Source organism: Bos mutus, chromosome 12 (genome assembly GCF_027580195.1).
Source record: "Bos mutus isolate GX-2022 chromosome 12, NWIPB_WYAK_1.1, whole genome shotgun sequence".
Taxonomy (NCBI): domain Eukaryota; kingdom Metazoa; phylum Chordata; class Mammalia; order Artiodactyla; family Bovidae; genus Bos; species Bos mutus.
In genome coordinates, this window is record NC_091628.1 from 24540567 (window position 1) to 24560723 (window position 20157).

Here is a 20157-nt window from a genome sequence, read left to right on the forward strand (position 1 = left end):
AAAGCTAGTATTGGTATTTACTCTTACCCATTTCAGGAAGACAAACTTTTGCTTGAGAGCCAATTGATTCTGGCTACAGCGGAACCACTGTGTCTTGATCCTTCCATTGCTGTAACCTGCACTGCAAACAGACTGCTCTATAACAGGCAGAAGATGAACACGCGCCCGATGAAACGGTAATCACCTTTGTGGAAGAATAAACCAAAAGAGAGCTAGAGAGAGAGCTCTGAATATTGACATTTATGGTATCTTTTCCCTCTACAGAGTAAAAGTGTAAGAATTAGGGGTTTTTTAATACTCTGCTTTATTTTGAAATGATGTGCTCTGTGCATTCTTTTGAAGAACAAACTCCCTATAAATTCAGACTCTTTGGTTGACCATGATAGCTACTCCATTTCTTTTGAGGGATTCCTGCCCGCAGTAGTAGATATAATGGTCATCTGAGTTAAATTCACCCATTCCAGTCCATTTTAGTTCGCTGATTCCTAGAATGTCGACATTCACTCTTGGCATCACGTTTGACCACTTCCAGTTTGCCTTGATTCATGGACCTGACATTCCAGGTTCCTATGCAGTATTGCTCTTTACCGCATCGGACCTTGCTTCTATCACCAGTCACATCCACAGCTGGGTATTTTTGCTTTGACTCCATCCCTTCATTCTTTCTAGAGTTATTTCTCCACTAATCTCCAGTAGCATATTGGGCACCTACTGACCTGGGGAGTTCCTCTTTCAGTATCCTATCATTTTGCCTTTTCCTACTGTTCATCGGGTTCTCAAGGCAAGAACACTGAAGTGGGTTGCCATTCCCTTCTCCAGTGGACCGCGTTCTTTTGGATGTAATCTCAAAAATGACAGAATGATCTCTGTTCGTTTCCAAGGCAAACCATTCAATATCACAGTAATCCAAGCCTATGCCCCAACCAGTAATGCTGAAGAAGCTGAAGTTGAACAGTTCTACGAAGACCTACAAGACCTTTTAGAACTAACACCCAAAAAAGATGTCCTTTTCATTATAGGGGACTGGAATGCAAAAGTAGGAAGTCAAGAAACACCTGGAGTAACAGGCAAATTTGGCCTTGGAATACAGAATGAAGCAGGGCAAAGACTAATAGAGTTTTGCCAAGAAAATGCATGGTCATATCAAACACCCTCTTCCAACAACACAAGAGAAAACTCTACACATGGACATCACCAGATGGTCAACACCGAAATCAGATTGATTATATTCTTTGTGGCCATAGATGGAGAAGCTCTATACAGTCAGCAAAAACAAGACCAGGAGCTGACTATGGCTCAGACCATGAACTCCTTATTGCCAAATTCAGACTGAAATTGAAGAAAGTAGGGAAAACCACTAGACCATTCAGGTATGACCTAAATCAAATCCCTTATGATTACACAATGGAAGTGAGAAATAGATTTAAGGGCCTAGATCTGATAGATAGAGTGTCTGATGAACTAGGGACAGAGGTTCGTGACATTGTACAGGAGACAGGGATCAAGACCATCCCCATGGAAAAGAAATGCAAAAAAGCAAAATGGCTGTCTGGGGAGGCCTTACAAATAGCTGTGAAAAGAAGAGAAGCAAAAAGCAAAGGAGAAAAGGAAACATATAAGCATCTGAATGCAGAGTTCCAAAGAATAGCAAGAAGAGATAAGAAAGCCTTCTTCAGTGATCAATGCAAAGAAATCGAGGAAAACAACAGAATGGGAAAAACTAGAGATCTCTTCAAGAAAATTAGAGATACCAAGGGAACATTTCATGCAAAGATGGGCTCGATAAAGGACAGAAATTGTATGGACCTAACAGAAGCAGAAGATATTAAGAAGAGATGGCAAAAATACACAGAAGAACTGTACAGAAAAGATCTTCATGACCCATATAATCACAATGGTGTCACCACTCATAGAGCCAGACATCCTGGAATGTGAAGTCAAGTGGGCCTTAGAAAGCATCAACTATGAACAAAGCTAGTGGAGGTGATGGAATTCCAGTTGAGCTATTTCAAATCCTCAAAGATGATGCTGTGAAAGTGCTACTCTCAATATGCCAGCAAATTTGGAAAACTCAGCAGTGGCCACAGGACTGGAAAAAGTCAGTTTTCATTCCAGTCCCAAAGAAAGGCAATGCCAAAGAATGCTCAAACTACCACACAATTGCACTAATCTAGTAACTAGTAATCTAGTAATCTAGTAATCTAAAGCTAGTAACGTAACGCTCAAAATTCTCCAAGCCAGGCTTCAGCAATATGTGAACCGTGAACTTCCTAATGTTCAAGGTGGTTTTAGAAAAGGCAGAGGAACCAGAGATCAAATTGCCAACATCCACTGGATCATAGAAAAAGCAAGAGAGTTCCAGAAAAACATCTATTTCTGCTTTATTGACTATGCCAAAGCCTTTGACTGTGTGGATCACAATAAACTGAAAAATTCTGAAAGAGATGGGAATACCAGACCACCTGATCTGCCTCTTGAGAAATTTGTATGCAGGTCAGGAAGCAACAGTTAGAACTGGACATGGAACAACAGACTGGTTCCAAATAGGAAAAGGAGTACGTCAAGGCTGTATATTGTCACCCTGCTTATTTAACTTCTATGCAGAGTACATCATGAGAAACTCTGGGCTGGAAGAAACACAAGCTGGAATCAAGATTGCCGGGAGAAATATCAATAACCTCAGATATGCAGATGACACCACCCTTATGGCAGAAAGTGAAGAGGAACTAAAAAGCCTCTTGATGAAAGTGGAGAGTGAAAAAGTTGGCTTAAAGCTCAACATTCAGAAAACGAAGATCATGGCATCCGGTCCCATCACTTCATGGGAAATAGATGGGGAAACAGTGGAAAAGTGTCAGGCTGTATTCTTTTGGGCTCCAAAATCACTGCAGATGGTGACTGCAACCATGAAATTAAAAGACGTTTACTCCTTGGAAGGAAAGTTAGGACCAACCTAGATAGCATATTCAAAAGCAGAGACATTACTTTGCCAACAAAGGTCCTTCTAGTCAAGGCTATGGCTTTTCCTGTGGTCATGTATGGATGTGAGAGTTGGACTGTGAAGAAGGCTGAGCGCTGAAGAATTGATGCTTTTGAACTGTGGTGTTGGCGAAGACTCCTGAGAGTCCCTTGGACTGCAAGGAGATCCAGCCAGTCCATTCTGAAGATCAGCCCTGGGATTTCTTTGGAAGGAATGATGCTAAAGCTGAAACTCCAGTACTTTGGCCACCTCATGCGAAGAGTTGACTCATTGGAAAAGACTCTGATGCTGGGAGGGATTGGGGGCAGGAGGAGAAGGGGACGACACAGGATGAGATGGTTGGATGGCATCACTGACTAGATGGACGTGAGTCTAGGTGCACTCCAGGAGTTGGTGATGGACAGGGAGGCCTGGCATGCTGCGATTCATGGGGTCTCAAATAATTGGACACAACTGAGTGACTGAACTGAACTGAACCTATAAATTTAGAGTCTGTTCACCAAAAAGAAATTCTGAGCAGAGACGAGTATAAGAATAAAGAATAATTTATCCCTTCCTAATACCAGTGTAATTTTTGTTAATGTTACCTTTAAAAAAATCAATTTGTAATTTCTTTTACAGATCTGGGGAAAAGCGATAATAGTTTTAGAAGTCAGTTTATAACTAAATGCCCTTTTATAACATGGTAACTTGTCTTTGAATATTTTAGCCATCTCAATAAAGTAAAAGAATACATATTAATTTAGATTGCAGTTATAGTTGGCTCATCATGAAGTTCTCTTTGACTATTTCCATTGTCCACTTTGGATCTTCAAGTTTGAAGGGGCTGAAATAACCTACCCATTTTCTAAATTCTCTGTTTTACTGTTGAAGTAATATATGCTGAGGAAAAGGTACAGCTTTGGAAATAGTGAAATAAGTCCATAGAGAATCCGTCAGCAGTCCCATAAAGTGCCCTAGAACCTCTTTCCACATCTCTCCACACCCACTACCAGTACCTTAGACCAAACCACTGTCATCTTCATCTTGACTTCTGTGATAAACGCCTTCCTACCTGGTCTGACTGCTTCACCTTTGCTCCCTTTTGGTCTGTTTACCACGCAGGCAAACCAAAGTAATGTTTTAAAAACCTCAAAGCAGATCATGCCACCACTTGCTTAAATTCCTCTAAAACCATCCCATTGTACTTTATGTTATCATTCATCTGCAAGGAAGGCCCTTGCCTTGCTCTTTGACCTCATTTCCTGCTGGTGCTCTAGTCCCACCTATGTTTTTCCTTTTTGAAACAAGCCAGCTTTGTTCCTGCCTCAGAAACTTTTAAAATTCTCTGCTTCAAATACTCATTCCCTTATCCCTCCACAGGTTGTTTCTTCTTGTCACGTCTTGGCTCACACATTTTCTTCAGAGTCCTTCCTGCCCTCCCCTAGTGTTGCCCTCCGTATCACTTACTCCTCCCAGGACCCTGCTTTTCACTCGTACTCTGCTGTTATCTGGAGTGATCTGACCTGTTCCTTTGTGAATGTATATGTGTCTTCTCTTCTTGACTGTCAGCTCCATGGGAGCAGGAATTGTGTTCGTCGTGTTCATTTTTATTTCACCAGTGCCTGGAACATTGCTTGGCAAGTGACAGTGTTCTACAAATATTTGTGGTTTAATTACACATTTTTTAAACCGTATTTATTCTGAGTTTCTTTTATTAGCTTGGTGTATCAATAATTCTAATCTCTTAATATTTCAGATGTTTCAAGAGATATTCCAGGTCCTCTCTGAATCGGCAACAGGATCTGTCTCATTGTCCACCTCCTCCTCAGCTAAAATTACTTGATTTCTTACAAAAAAGAAAGGAAAGAAAAGCAGGTCAGCATTATGACCTCAAAATTTCTAAAGCAGGAAATGTAAGTATATGTTTTTAAATGAAGCTTATTATACCAAATGCCTTATTGTGCATTTTAAGTATATTTATTTATACTGTTTTTAATTTTTTTAGTGTGTAGATATGTGGAAACGGAGTCCCTGTAATTTGGCTGTACCTTCTGAGGTGGATGTAAGTCAGTTCGTGAATTGCACTTATTTTCATATGTAAGATTCCTAAATCTCACTAATAGTATCTTATACTTTGGGAAAATGAAGATTCTTATTACCGCTACTTTTCTCTTTTAATTTTATTGAATGAAAGATTCTTTATGTAGTGCTTTATAGTTTTCAAAATTTTATCACACATGATTTTATATAATCCCATAATAACCCCCTTTTTTCCCCCTAGTTTTAACCACTAGTTCATTCTCCATGTTTGTGCAAAAACACTTCTTAAGTCAACTGCGCATTTTCAGAAGCTGGTCTTTCATATTATTTGTCTAAGTTATGTAACTCCTTAATATAAATTTGTTTTAGAGCAGGAAAAATAAGCAAGGTATTTCCAAATGTGTAAAAAAATGGTACATATTACATAATATGCATAAAATGCCTCTGATTTTTTTTTCATAATATTTTGTCATAATTTCCTGATAATACTTCTCATTGGTTAAATTAAAAAATTAACAATACTGGAGCAGTGGCCAAGGTTCTCATCCTTGAGTAGTAGTCTTTGCTGGTCTATAATGTACATGAACTATAAATGAGCAAAGAAAGAGATCTTTTGATAGGAGGTCCCGTATTTCTTTTATTTTCCTATTTCTCCTGTTTTTATTATTCGTTAAACTCTGTAGAAGTGGTTAGTTATTTTAACAGATGTTTGCTCTGTGCATACTTCCTTGGCTAGCACATGTGTAGATCTTATTATCTGTAATTTTAAAAAAATTTTCAAAAGCACAAAGCCAAAAGCATTAGAAGTAGACTATATACAACTCAAGAAAGTAAGCCACATTATCTTTCAGTGTGTATCTACCTATACACTCCTCAAGGAACATGGCCTGAGAAGAGATGTTTGGTGCAAATACCAAAGGGAGGAATTGACTTCAGAGGGCGATCTGGGTATATATAAAGCAGCGCTTCCCAAACCTTTATGTACATAAGAATCATGTGGGTTGCTTCTTAAAATGCAGATTCCAATTCGGCAAGTCTGGGCTAGGGCCTGGTCTCTTGCAGTACTTGACAGGCTTTTAGGTTGCATGGTACTGGGCTCTGCAGACCTTGCTATGAATAGAAAAGCCCTAATACAAAGTTTCTCAGTCTGACTGATCAGTTGAAACATCTAGGATACCAGTTAAAGCCCCACTTCAGTCCAGCTTACAGAGTCAGGTCTCCAGGGGAGGGACATGGGAATCTGAATTTTTACCAGATGCCCAAGTGAGTCTATTACTCTTAAAAATCGTGGTTACCAGAAAGAAGAGAACTTTTCAGTTCATGGAGTCTGGTAGAAAATACAAGTCTGGTAGAAAATACATGGAAAATATGGTTTGAGTTTGACGAGAAAATGGAGATTTACAAAAATTTTACCAATTTTAATATAATTTCCGTAGTCTCTTTCTAGTTTTGTCCACACTGTTACGTGACAATTCCAGTAAAGACCCAGCCAAAAGAAAAGATCCTGGTCCTGCTCACCTCTCTGACATCCCAGTTTTCCTAAAAGACAAATATGATACCTACTTATGGGGTAAAAGGAAGAGGCATTTGTGTTTATTACATTTGTTTAATGGCAAAAGAGATCCTAATTTTGTTTTATTGTAAAACCAGTTGGTCTAGTTAAATATACATCAGGAGAATTTGAAACTACTTAAGCATAAATAGTTGATGTTATTAGTGATTCAAGAATTCTTGTGCTAAAGAGCATATTGTATTAAGTTACTTAGGTTTTTGTCTATTGTCATAATACTGGTTTCATTATATCTGATGTCTCTTGATGTGGTTGCTTAGGTGGAAAAATATGCCAAAGTAGAAAAATCTATCAAATCTGATGACTCACAACCAACAGTCTGGCCAGCCCATGTAAGTAACCATTGCAGGCTCCGTTTCTTTTGATGTCGTTTCTAATCTGGGATCTGAATTTATTACTTTGGGATCTCCTTCTGTTTTTAAAGAATGGCAGGCGGATTCTTTGTCACTGAGTCACCAGGAAGGCCCTTTTAGACAGTTTTAAATAGGTCTACAGAATATGTTCCATGTTTCTTAATTGCTAGATATAAGTTAGTGTGTTATTTATTCCTGGTTTTTGTTAATTCTGATAATGTATTTTCGGAAGAGGGTATTTATTTGGGATGCTTTTTTTCAGGATGTAAAAGATGATTATATATTTGAATGTGAAGCTGGTAATCAGTATCAGAAAACAAAGCTGACCATTTTGCAGTCACTTGGTGATCCACTTTACTATGGTAAAATCCAGCCATGTAAAGAAGACGAGGAGAGTGACAGTCCAATGTCGCCATCCCAGTGAGTTCTGTTAAATACATGTATTTGACCAAGTAAACCATCAAGAGTTTATTCAGTGACTACTCATGAGCTTTTGATGAATAAAAATTTCCCTTTTTTGTTAGTTAACTTCAGTTAGATTTGGCAGCAGACCTCAGTAAACTTAAATTGTAGTTACCATTGTTGTCCATGAGTTCTTTAAAATAGTAATTTCTTTTTTAAAAACTATGCTTAGTTATTTTTATATTTGCTATAAAATCTATGCCTGTGCTGTTCCTTTTGATATATGCTGCCACTTACGACTTTGAGGGGCTTCCCTGGTAACTCAGACAGTAAAGAACCCACCTGCAATGCAGGAGACCTGGGTTCGACCTGAGTAGGGAAGAGTCCCTGGAGAAGGGAATAGCAACCCATGCCAGTTTTCTTGCCTGGAGAATTCCATGGACAGAGGAGCCTGGTGGCTACAATCCATGGGGTTGCAAAGAGTCAGACATGATGGAGTGACTAACACTTGCACTTTCACTTATGACTTTAACCTCTGTGAGCATAAAGTGCTTCTGGCAATAATTGGTTTTAAATGGGAAGCAAGGTTACTGTAACTGTAAAAGCTGTTTAAAATGCTTGATATTTCAGCACTGCCTGTAAGGACACGGACTCAGTGCTTCATGTAGTTACTGGCTCTCTAAATATGTCTACATGGGACTTCCCTGCAGTCCAGTGGATAGGACTCCATGCTACCATTGCGGGGCCAAAGATTTGATCCCTGGTGATGGAACCAGGATCCTGCATGCTGCGCGGTGTGGCCAAAAATAATAGAAAGCAATAAGTATAAAGTTGGTCCTCACTATCTGCAGGGCACTGATCCCATGACCCCTTGGGTACCAAAATCTGCAGATGGTCATGTCTCTTACATCAAAATAGTACATATTTGCAACATACTCATATCCTCCCACATACTCTAGTTTACAATACCCAATACAATGTAAATGCCATGTAAATAAGTAGTAAATACAACTTAAATGTTGTGTAAATAGTTGCCAGCCCATAGCAACTTCAAGTTTTACTTTTCAGAACTTTCTGGAATATTTCCGCCCCCCACCCCCCAAATATTTTCACTCCATGATGGTTGAATCTGAGAATACAGAATCCACAGATATAGAGGGCCAACTGTAGTTGAACTTCCTAAACTTATGGGTTGCATATGTTTACTACAAGGTATCCAGTATTTAGTTTTGTTTTCATGTTTTATTATTAGTTCTCTTCTTTTAGTCAAGTTGATGGTGTTTTGAAAAGAAGGAAAAAGAGAACCTGAGCAGAAAAAAAAAGCAAGAGCTAGCTCTATGTTAAATCATAACAAAATACGAGTTGAAATTACAGCAGAAAGATGGATTTTAAAGAATAACCTCACCAATACCTAAGTAAAAGTCATTAGGAGAAAACAGTAGCAGTCAGGGGATCCTCAGCTACTATTTTGTTTATACTTAGTAGAAAGACCAGATATTTTGATTAGCCATATTTTTTTTAAGTCTTCCCTTTAGAAACACATGTTGGTCATTTTAAATAGTTACTAACTTTTCTGAAACACAGTGAAATGACATATCTCTCATTTAAAAAAAAACTGGTTCAGAAAGCCAACTGATTATATATTTGTTTGATAATTAGAGAATTGAATTTTTTGCCTTTTGCTTTACGACATTGCTGCAGAAATGCTCCGTGGCTTATTACCTTCCAGTCATTCTCCCATATTCATAAATTACTTGATTTAATAGCTATGAAGTTAAAAGTTTGAGCTGCATTAACAAGTTTTTTCTTCTTTTTTTTTTTTTACATTTTATATTTCAGCTTCTCCACAGATGATCATTCAAATTGGTAATTAAAAAATAAACAAACTCACTATTTTAATCTGTTAAGAAATCATATAAATGTCAGATCCTTTTAAGAGAGTTGGTAAAGACTTTATTTGAGTTGGTGATAAACTCTTCTTTGTCAAAATGTAGTCTAAGGTCCTGCTCTGTAAACATTAATAATGACTTCCAAAATCAAAAGTGTAAAGCGAGAGGAAGGCCACAGGCCTTGCACAAGGTAGGTCAGTGACTTTTGCTGTGGGACAGACACTTGTAAGGGTGTGTAGCACTTAGCAACTTTCAGCCCCAAATAAATCTCCCTTAAATTAAATCAGCCAATTTATTCACAGAATTATTTTGTAATGCATGCAAGACTTGATCATCATTTAATATTTTTTAATGTGTTTTCAATATTTTTTTCATGATATCTTAATAGATTTTAATTCTATATTTAAAATTACTAAAAGACTTCAAAAGTAATCTCGGGGCTCCTTAAAACAAGTCTATTTAATACTTTTCTCTTTTCTTAAAAAACAATTTAGGTTCGTTATTGGATCAAAGACTGATGCTGAGAGGTAAAAATATTTGTATCTTTATTTTTGATTGGATAGGTATGATAAACTTTACTCTTGTAGGATAGAGAATACTCCGTTAGGAGTCAAAGCTTTGATTTTAATTATATCTTAGGTATTCTTAGGAGTTTTAAATAGAATTAAGAAAGTAACAAAAGGATAATGTTTAAAATACAGCTGTATTTTAAATAAAACTTAGATATATCTATAGTAGCTAAGGAAAATGAGTTTTCGGTAGTACTTTAATCAGAATATAAGTCAGAGTCAGTGGTTAATTCTTTTGGCTGCTTATTGGTGGAATAATACCTGTAATTTTATATTAGAGAGAAGATACTGAAGGGATCTTTTAAATTGTTAATTAGCAAAATGTTTTCAGTTTTAACTTGTTACTGAACATATTAAAAGACTGTGCTTTTATCAAAGATAAATTGTCTAAATTTTAATTTTTGTGTTATTTTTCATAGAACTTTTTTCATTAAGTTATTCATTTCCTATGTAATAAATTTATGTTTAAAATAGAGTTAGCTAATCATTGCTTGTTTTCCCCCTAATATTTCAGAGTAGTCAATCAGTACCAGGAATTGGTCCAGAATGAAGCCAAATGTCCAGTGAAGATGTCGCATAGCTCCAGTGGCTCAGCCAGCTTGAGTCAGCTTTCTCCAGGGAAAGAAACAGAAGTGCGTTTGGTTAACTTTTTTGTGCTATTACTTTTTCCTGCCTGATTGTTCTCAAGGAATCTGAGAAATATTAAGGACTAGTTTTTGAGGGATTGTTGCCATCCAGTCGCTAAGTCATATCTAACTACAACCCCATGAACTGCAGCATACCAGGCTTCCCTATCCTTTACCATCTCCTGGAATGTGTTCAAATTCATGTCCATTGTTTAGTTTTGTATTTACTTTTAACTTTAATTTTCTTTTCATGATTTAACTTTATATAATGGAAATTTTCAAATGTACACAGAGATATAAAACAAAAAGCGTAATGAACATCTGTGTATACTGATCACCTGCCTGGCTTCTACAGCTGTCATTTTTCTGGGGAAGATTTAAGGGTGAAGTTTTGCTGTCATCTTACTCTGCTCTTCTCCTTCAAACTCTTAACCTTTTTACTCAGAAATATTTCTCCCTTTGTAAAGGTGCAGTCTTTTGAAATATGTGTAATACCTAATCTTTTTAAACTGTGTTTTCATCCATAAGTTACAGTGTTTTGAATTGGTGAATTTCTGATTTGACATCATTTTAATGAGTATGCTTAATATCATTGTCTCTCAGCAGCCTGAGACCGTGTCAGTTCAGTCTTCAGTACTGGGGAAGGGAGTGAAACATCGACCTCCACCCATCAAACTTCCCTCAACCTCAGGAAATAGTTCCTCAGGTATTGCATTCCTTAATTTTCTATAATCTAGAGTAAGAAACAGATGATCATAATCCATTTATTCATATTTTGATTTGCTCAGAATTTTTAATTATAAATCTAAGAAATAGCAGAATTCATCAAATCCTAAATTGTAAACCTAGCAAATAACTTCTATATTTTTTTCCCTAGGTAACTATTTTACACCACAACAGGCCAGCAGCTTTCTTAAATCTCCAACTCCTCCTCCTGCTTCTAAGCCACCAAGTCTTTCTCGGAAGTCATCCGTGGATCTTAATCAAGTTAGCATGCTTTCTCCAGCTGCCCTGTCACCTGCCAGTTCATCACAAAGTAAGTTGTAACTTAAATGCTTCATTAACTCTTCATAAGCTTTTGCATTAGTGTTTCTTAAGATAGTTCTTCCAGTGAAATAGTGAAATCTGAATGTACTGTCTACCCAAAATGTTCAAGTTTTAAGAAGCTTCAGGCAGATCTCTTGTTGACTGTATGTATTATGTGTTTATTGTAATTGTATTTGTTTTTCTGTATTTATGTATGCAGCTTGTGTATACCTTTCTTATAGACTTGCAACCTACACATCTCCTGAAAAAAATAATCTGATAACTAAATGTAGCAGTAAGATTCCAAATTATTTTTTGTACCAGTGTACCTTAGGACATTTTACATTTTATGTAAACTATGCAGCTGATACGGAAAAAAATGTCATGTGAGTTGTTGCTGCAGTCCTGTCTTCGTAAATGTAAGAAGTAGACTGAAAGCTAGTTTTTTTAATAATACCCGTACACTCTCATTAATTGCTGTCAGTTACTAAAATGTGGGATGATCATAAAGCATTCTGAAGATAATAAAATGTAATTTTTACTAGTGAATACTTTTTTTTAAACATCAAGAATAATTGCTCAAGAATTTTAGCATTAGTTTGAATTTCTTCAAATTAACAAATATCTGAGATATTTAGGTACCAACTTGCAAATAAAAAAAGCATTCCAGTTTTTTAGATTTTTTAATAAATGATGAATATGTGCTGAAAGTTTTAGTACACTGCACAGTGACAGGGTGGTCTTTGCATTAGATGTAAACATCTTCATCTTGATAGCTCAAAAGGTGTAATTTTTCTGCCTTCTTGTTTTGCACAAAGAAAAAATTTATAAATTTCCTGAAAGTCTTATTCACACTTCTTATGTTGTGGGTATGGATTATTATGTTAATCTACTGCACACAGTTGTTACTTTAAGTAAGGGTTGAGTGACAGCTTCTGGACATTCACATTTCTTTCCTTTCTTTCTGCAGGACATGAAAGCTAAAAAAGAAAACACCTCAAGAGCTTTTGGTTTTATTTTTCTGGTTTTGTTTTTTTTATTTTTTTATTTTTTATTTTTTTTAAAGTTGATAAACTGTGCATACTTCATTCACAACAGATTTTCTATACATTCTACATTTAAACCGAAGTACACAGTTACTGTTAAAGATGCAGTATTATCTATCAAATACTTGCTTTATTACTGTGTTTTGTAAAATTTGTCTGTCAGGGTAAACTTGATGTGTTAGGAATTAAATATGTATATTTAGGTGCCAAATACGATAGTTAACTGTATGTAATTTATTAAATATGTTCAGAGTTTTATCTCAGACTGTTAACAGAAAATAAGCAATATTTCTAAGTGATGTCCTAAATTAGTGAAATCGTAAATAACAAAAATTAATTTGAATTCCTTTTAAAGTTTTTAGGCCAAAGATAGCATGGTAGGAAACTAACTTTTAAATGGGTTTTGTGATAGAATACGAATGTATATTTTTACTGTTACTGTAATAGCATCTCTGATGGCATTTGTAGGTGATATACTGCATCCTTAATTGTAATTGAGTGTCGCAACACTCAGTATCATGTGTAGAAATTAACACTTGCAGTTAACTGCTTTTAAAGAAAAAAACTGGAACAGACTGTCAGTGCTAAATAAGATTCCATTAACCTTATTTGAAAAAGGACTGGCCATTTATAACAAACTAGCAATTTTTATTTTTCTCAATGAGCAGGATCTGGAACTCCTAAGCCATCTACTCCTACACCAACCCCTTCATCGACCCCACACCCTCCTGATGCTCAGAGCTCAACTCCTATTACCCCTTCAGCTACCCCTACTCCCCAAGATTCAGGCTTCACCCCTCAGCCCACTTTGTTAACTCAGTTTGCTCAGCAGCAAAAGTGTCTGAGCCAGGCAATGCCTGTAACGACCATTCCTCTTTCCACCATGGTAACATCTATAACTACAGGAACCACAGCCACCCAGGTCATGGCAAACTCTGCTGGACTTAACTTCATCAATGTAGTGGGCTCTGTTTGGTAAGTTTGCATCGAAGCCCTGATTTTTTTTTTTAAGATAATCTCACCAATCTAAAGAAATTATTTGTGAAATTAAAAACAATTTGTATATTGTTGAAACTGAAAAAAAAAGGTTTCTGCGTAACTAGAATTTATCTCAACAAGTATGTTTGAATTTTAGGTAGTAATACATCCATTATAGGCACTAAGGTGGTACTACTGAGTTCACGTTGACAGCAGCTTAGATTTTTCCTGTTTATCCTGTGTTACCATCTTTTAATCCATTGATGAGTATGTTACTCTACCAGATAATATTTTAAACCTTAGTAGATACATAGTACTTAATTTTTGCCAACCTTGCTGTTGATATTTAAGACTGAAGTATCTGTGTTTGTGGAGTAGTTTGTTTTTTAATCCAAGGATTTATGTAGCGGATTTTTCCTTTACAGCACTAGCCTAATGCTTTGTCTTATTCTCCTGCAGTGGAGCTCAAGCTTTGATGAGTGGTTCAAACCCTGTGCTGGGCTGTAACACTGGTGCCATAACTCCTGCAGGAGTAAACCTGAGTGGCCTTCTACCCTCAGGAGGTCTGCTACCAAACACATTGCCGGGTGCAATGCAGACAGCCTCTCAAGCAGGTCAGAATATTGGAAATAATAATCTCTAACAAAATTACACTCCATGCTTATGTTAAAATGTCATTTAAGTGATAAACATTTAATATCCTTTTTAAATGAAATATTATGTTGAATATATTTCCTGTCAAAAGCTTTTAAAATTCTGATACTTGAATTAAAAACCATCTGGCTATCAAATTCTCTGAAGAAACTTGGTAAGCCTGTAAGTCTCTGCAGATTTTATATTTGACTTTCAAACATGATTATAAAAGAAACTAATGGTTACCAGTGTAGTCCTGCTCCAGGTAAAAGAAACATATTTTGAAAACATGTAAGCAAGAAAAGCAACATAGCGTGACATTTTAAAGCCTCAGTTCTGAAGCCGGACTGCCTGGATTGAATCCTTCTTGTGCAACTTACCATAACTGCATAATCATAGCAAAGTTACCTTTGGGCCTCATTTTCCTCATAAATAAAATAAGAATAATAATAACACTTTACCTCACAGTTGTGAAGATTACATGGATAAATACAGATGAGGTGTTTATGCCTGAGACGTGATAAACATTCAAAAATGACTGCTGTCCCCATCATTAGTAGTAATTCATTGTGGTGGTTGTAGTAATGTAATTACATGTACTGGGAAAATGTTGTAACAACTTGTGCTACTTTTAAAGTTCTTTGAGAGAATGTATCGTAGAACAGTCTCATTTCTTACTCAGAAAAAAAAGATGAACAGAAAAACAAACTCAGCATAGTAAGGAGAACTGACTATAAGTTATGAGAAACTTTCTGTGAGTAGGAGAAAGAGAACCCAAAGAATATAATTTAAATATGTTTAAATTAAACATTTATAGTTGATAATCTAATTTGGGTTAAATGTATCACTACTCAGTTTTATCTTTTGAAGTGTTTTCCACACAGGACTTTGCTCAATGATGTAAGCTTTAGTTGTTATCATTCTGTGGCAGATGCTATCTATGTATGGTTTGGAGGTGATCTTAGCTATGGTGCACATAAGGTTAATCGTATTTACTGTGTTGTGTACTGGAAGTATCCGTAAGTTACTACCCAGGAATCTCTGCTAAATCCTGAACATCAGTTTCCATTCTTCAGGTCCATGCAGGGCAGCAGACAGAACCAAAAAACTATTTTGGTAGATGTTAATAAACTTCTCAATTTTGGCTAGAAATGTTTCTTCAGCAGACATAAAGCATTCTCTAGCATCCATCAATAAAAATGCAACTCCAGAAAGAGAAAATATAATTGATCCATTTTCCACTGAATCTGAATACTGAACCTTGTGGCTTCGATTTTCTAGAGCAGCTGCAACTTCATAACTCTTAAGAGATGAGCTAATAATAATGGTGGTTGTCCATTTTATTTTTTCTTTTCCATCAACTTTCAGCCATCTCTTTGGATCAAATCAGCTTCTGGTGGTGCCAACAATATATTGCAGTGATTTTCTGATTCTAGCTGATATTCTTCTTTTACTGTGTATAAGTATGCTTTAGTGGTAGGAGCCCTGGAAAATGGAATCAGTGTTGAATTTGGGATATTACATTTACATATAATTCTTCTAATTACTGGTAGCTCCAAATGCTTACTGTAGGGCCTGGAAGAAGTCACTTAATTGTTCCCCCTCAACCTCAGTTTCATCTGTTCTAAAGCCGGAGTAGAAGTAGCTAACTTAAGTTGTTACTTGCAAGAAAATAAATAAAGTGATAAGGAAATGCCTTTAATAAGCTATAAAGCATTACCCAGATGTCATCCACCCTTAAAGGGAGTTATCTTTTTTTTTTTTTTTAATGAGAATTCCTGGAGAGGCTATCCATATTGTCACATTTTTTTTCCATTTTTCAGACAAGCCTTTCATACTGTCTTTTGTGCGTTATCTACCCTTTATCTTTTTTAAATATAATTACCTGCTTAGAGGACTAGTTACCTTTTAAACTAGAGTTCAAATTGGTATATTTAGTGAGGAAGATATATACATACTTGAAGACTGCCATCAGCAAACTGTAACACACAGTTCAAGCTAAGAATAGTTTTACATTTTTTAAGGTTTGTTTTCTTAAAGATACGAGGAACAGTAAGGGACAGAGTCTCTGTGGCTCACAAAGCCTACTGGACAAGTTTGGCAACGCCTGCTTTAGGATTTGCTCTGTGTTGTGTCACAAATTTGGGGGAATAAGTTCAGAATTAACAAAGCATTGTTTACCGACTTTCAGCTTGATCCTTACACACAAAATTTGGTGTTCTTCAGCATTATTAATATTAGCATTTGCACTTTAAGAAATAGCACAAAGCACACTGGTTCTCAGAGACAGGATTGTTCCCACATACTGTTTGGCACTGAGAAATATAAGTAGATACCAATATGTGAAATGTGTTTGCACAGTAGTGACAGTCTTATCATACCTGTGGTATCTGCATGCTGCTAGATTACTTTTCCAGCCAGTAGTTTAAGTAGTTATAAAGAAGTCTCAGTTTCTGAAATACAGAATATAAGGTATATCTGGTGCTTCACATCTTTGAATAAGATCTCATTATCAACAAATAGTGATGAAATTGGAGGGCTGGTTTTAAGAAAATTTTAAAGTATAGAAAATAAGCATGCCTGTGCAGAGAGTACTTAAAATGTTGTATTTTTATATGCTAAAGTATAAAGTACCTCCAAATATAATAAAGTTTTAATTTCCTGTTTTAACCATGAGTTTTATTTAATAGGTGTTCCATTTGGTTTAAAAAATACTTCAAGTCTCAGGCCCTTAAATCTACTCCAGGTAAACCTGAAACACTGCTTTTGATAGTTTGTTTGTTTTTTTAAGTTTCTTATAGTGCTTTTTATTTTTTAACCATGTATGTTTGCACATTTTAGCATTTGAAGTTCTGAGGTTGTTGAGAATCATCTAAAAGTATGATTAAGTGGATAAGCAGGAAAAAATTGGTACCCATGTACCACACTTCTGTTGGCTCTGACATGCCTGCCAAATTAAGAACTATTTCCAGAGGGGAGAGTTCACAGCTGCCAAGAAGAATAACTTGCCTACAGTAGTAGCAGCAAATACACTTAGAAATTAATTGTTCTGTAACAGATTTTTTATGTATATACATAAGTATTGCTGTTTGCTTACAATAGATTTTATACATGAATAGAAGCTTTTTAGAGAAGGTATGTGTGTTCTTTTCCTGAGGAGAATATGACTTAACAGCACAGTGCCAGGCAGGTGACTGTTCAATCACTATTAAATAGTCATGCAGTAAATGTTCATTAGGTTACAGTTTGTGTCGAGTGATGAGACTTTTCTTATACATTTTCTCAGTATTAACATATAAAGAGAAAATGTAGGTAGAGAATATTTAGTACATGTTGTGAATTTAGAGTATTCTGGGCTGTGCTTGGTCCTTTAAGGATCGCACTCAGTGTTAAGCCTAGTAGGTTGGAAATGGATGAGATTGTCTACAGAGAATTGTTAGAAAAGGTAGACATGAAAATAAAGATTTGGAGACACAGAATGGCAGAGCTAGGGATTATTGGAAAATAATAATCACATCCATCCAACCTGATATTCAGAAATAATAAATCAGGAAATACATTTAGAACTAAAACCTAACTTACTTCCTGTACAGCATGCAGACAGTGTCAGTATTTACATACGCATCGCAGAATAATCCACTTATAATATGGACACATTGGGATAGCTTGTTTAGCCTGCTTTCCTGCGTTTTGCTGTAGGGATTTCTGTAGGGATCAAGCTCAGTGTTAAGAGTAGTGGCATTCCTTAATAGCACTGATAATAAGGGCAAAAACCTCCTTACAAATTATATTCTGCTACATTTTTATTATCTAACTAATTGAGAAGGAAACACTTGACCTGTGCTTTGTCCAGATTTACTTAACAATGAGCTCTGCTGGGTGTAGAGCTTTTGACGCTAGACACCTCTTTTTTGACTGTACAGATCTAAGAGTTTCTCACCAGGTATTTGCTTGGACTTTGCCCCAAAACTTCAAAGTGCTTTTAACTTAAACCTCTATAAAATAAAATGGAAAAACATTTGTTTTCTGATGCATTTGGAATGCATAGTTTTCGTGTTTAATATGGAATTTTCTGGATGCTTCTTGTAAAAACTTTTTTTTATTATTAATTTAGATTCATAATGACAGAGTTTGTAATGTCTCCAAACTAAATATGGGCATCTAATGCATTTTCTTTTCAGCTTTGGACTTCCTGGCTATGTTATATAAAAACCCATGCACCTCTGGATTTGGGCAAAGCTAGACCAAATTTAGGGAAATGAGCTTTTTTAACATATATCCCTCATTATCACTAGCTTTTTTTTTATACTTGCAAATGCATTTAGTGCTGTTTTGTGTTGATGTATAAACAGTTAAGCCAAAGCAGTATGTTTATTTAGACAGCTAAGTATTAACTTGAAGCAGAAAGATTTATGTTTGAGATTACTAATGTATTTGAGAGCCAGAGTAATAGCACTTGAAAATTGTATTTAAAGAGATTGTCCCTTTTTTTTTTTTTTTTAAAGAGCAGGGAGTTTGTTTTGTTTTCAGTTTTGTTGACTTTGTTTTCCTCATCCCTGGAAGACTACCTGACGGGTAGGGAATGCCCCAGAAACATTTGTAGAATAAGGAAATTTAAATAATCCAAAATTGCCTAATTATTTCTTGCTCAAATTCTTAATAGCTTCCAGGCGGCTCGCTCATTTTTAACACTCTGCAGCAACAGCAGCAGCAGCAGCAGCAGCTCTCCCAGTTTACACCACAGCAGCCTCAGCAGCCCCAGCAACCCACAACTTCTAGTCCTCAACAGCCTGGGGAGCAGGTATGTCCTTTCTACCTTCCATATGATATCGTAGAATTATATCTTTTTTTGGTATGTTTCAGGCCTATTTCAAGTGTTTTTAGACTGTTTGAACAAACTTTTCATATGCTGTCCTTTCTTTATTAACAGCAGTAGCTATCAGTTATCAAGGCCTATTTCTAACTCTCACAACAGGCACACTGAACAGATGATGTCACTTCCATCTTGTATAGTCTGCAGTAGACTCAAGTGACCAGTGCGCTCACAACAACACAGCGTCAGAGTCGGGGTTCACATCCAGGTCTTTCTGCCTCTATGATAGGCCATGTATTTTCCACCCCATCGTCATCTTTCTGTTTATAGTATTTTGTTTCTGTTAGAATAGAGAAATTCTTTTTATTGTGAAGCTTAAAACAGAAAATAGACAAAAACGAACACTGTATATTGCCAAAGAGAAATTGAATAAGAACTGCAGTAAAGTAGTAAAAGGAACTTTACTTTTAAAATGTTCAGGGTTTTCTGATCATTTGCTGCACTTTGGAGTCATCTGGGAAGCTAAAAAAATACTGATTCCTGAGTCCCACCTGCAGCATTTCCTTTCAGTTCAGCTCAGGCGCTCAGTCATGTCTGACTCTTTGCAACCCCATGAACTGCAGCATGCCAGGCCTCCCTGTCTATCACCAACTGCTGGAGTCCATCCAAACCCATGTCCATTGTGTCGGTGATGCCATCCAGCCATCTCATCCTCTGTTGTCCCCTTCTTCTCCTGCCCTTAATCTTTGCCAGCGTCAGGGTCTTTTCAAATGAGTCAGCTCTCCGCATGAGGTGGCCAAAGTATTGGAGTTTCAGCTTCAACATCAGTCCCTCCAATGAACACCCAGGACTGATCTCCTTTAGGATGGACTGGTTGGATCTCCTTGCAGTCCAAGGGACTCTCAGGAGTCTTCTCCAACACTACAGTTCAAAAGCATCAATTCTTCGACTCTCAGCTTTCTTCACACTCCAACTCTCATATCCATACATGACCATTGGAAAAACCATAGCCTTGACTAGACGGACCTTTGTTGGCCAAGTAATATCTCCATTTTTTAATATGCTGTCTAGGTTGGTCATAACTTTCCTTCCAAGGAGCTAGCGTCTTTTAATTTCATGGCTGCAGTCACCATCTGCAGTGATTTTGGAGCCCAGAGAAATAAAGTCAGCCACTGTTTCCCCATCTATTTGCCATGAAGTGATGGGACTGGATGCCATGATCTTCGTTTTCTGAATGTTGAGCTTTAAGC

At 36.5% G+C, this 20157-nt stretch overlaps 1 protein-coding gene and 1 pseudogene across 10 annotated transcripts in view; one reads left to right on the forward strand and one right to left on the reverse strand.

Annotated features, from left to right (window-relative positions):
• The window catches only part of SUPT20H (SPT20 homolog, SAGA complex component), a 39402-nt gene that overhangs the window by 12862 nt on the left and 6383 nt on the right, over positions 1-20157 (forward strand). For 5 of the 10 annotated variants that reach the window (XM_070380398.1, XM_070380397.1, XM_070380399.1 and 2 more), the window contains exons 10-23: positions 37-176; positions 4719-4875; positions 4968-5024; positions 6833-6904; positions 7188-7345; positions 9167-9193; positions 9711-9743; positions 10300-10417; positions 11015-11117; positions 11289-11447; positions 13152-13458; positions 13921-14075; positions 16785-16840; positions 18758-18895. In XM_070380398.1, the coding sequence (XP_070236499.1) occupies positions 37-176; positions 4719-4875; positions 4968-5024; positions 6833-6904; positions 7188-7345; positions 9167-9193; positions 9711-9743; positions 10300-10417; positions 11015-11117; positions 11289-11447; positions 13152-13458; positions 13921-14075; positions 16785-16840; positions 18758-18895 (1680 nt within the window). The remainder of the gene's footprint in view (positions 1-36; positions 177-4718; positions 4876-4967; positions 5025-6832; positions 6905-7187; positions 7346-9166; positions 9194-9710; positions 9744-10299; positions 10418-11014; positions 11118-11288; positions 11448-13151; positions 13459-13920; positions 14076-16784; positions 16841-18757; positions 18896-20157) is intronic. The other 5 variants (XM_070380403.1, XM_070380404.1, XM_070380405.1 and 2 more) reach the window with 3 other exon arrangements.
• Positions 14920-16490, reverse strand: LOC102279405 (protein SPO16 homolog pseudogene; annotated as a pseudogene).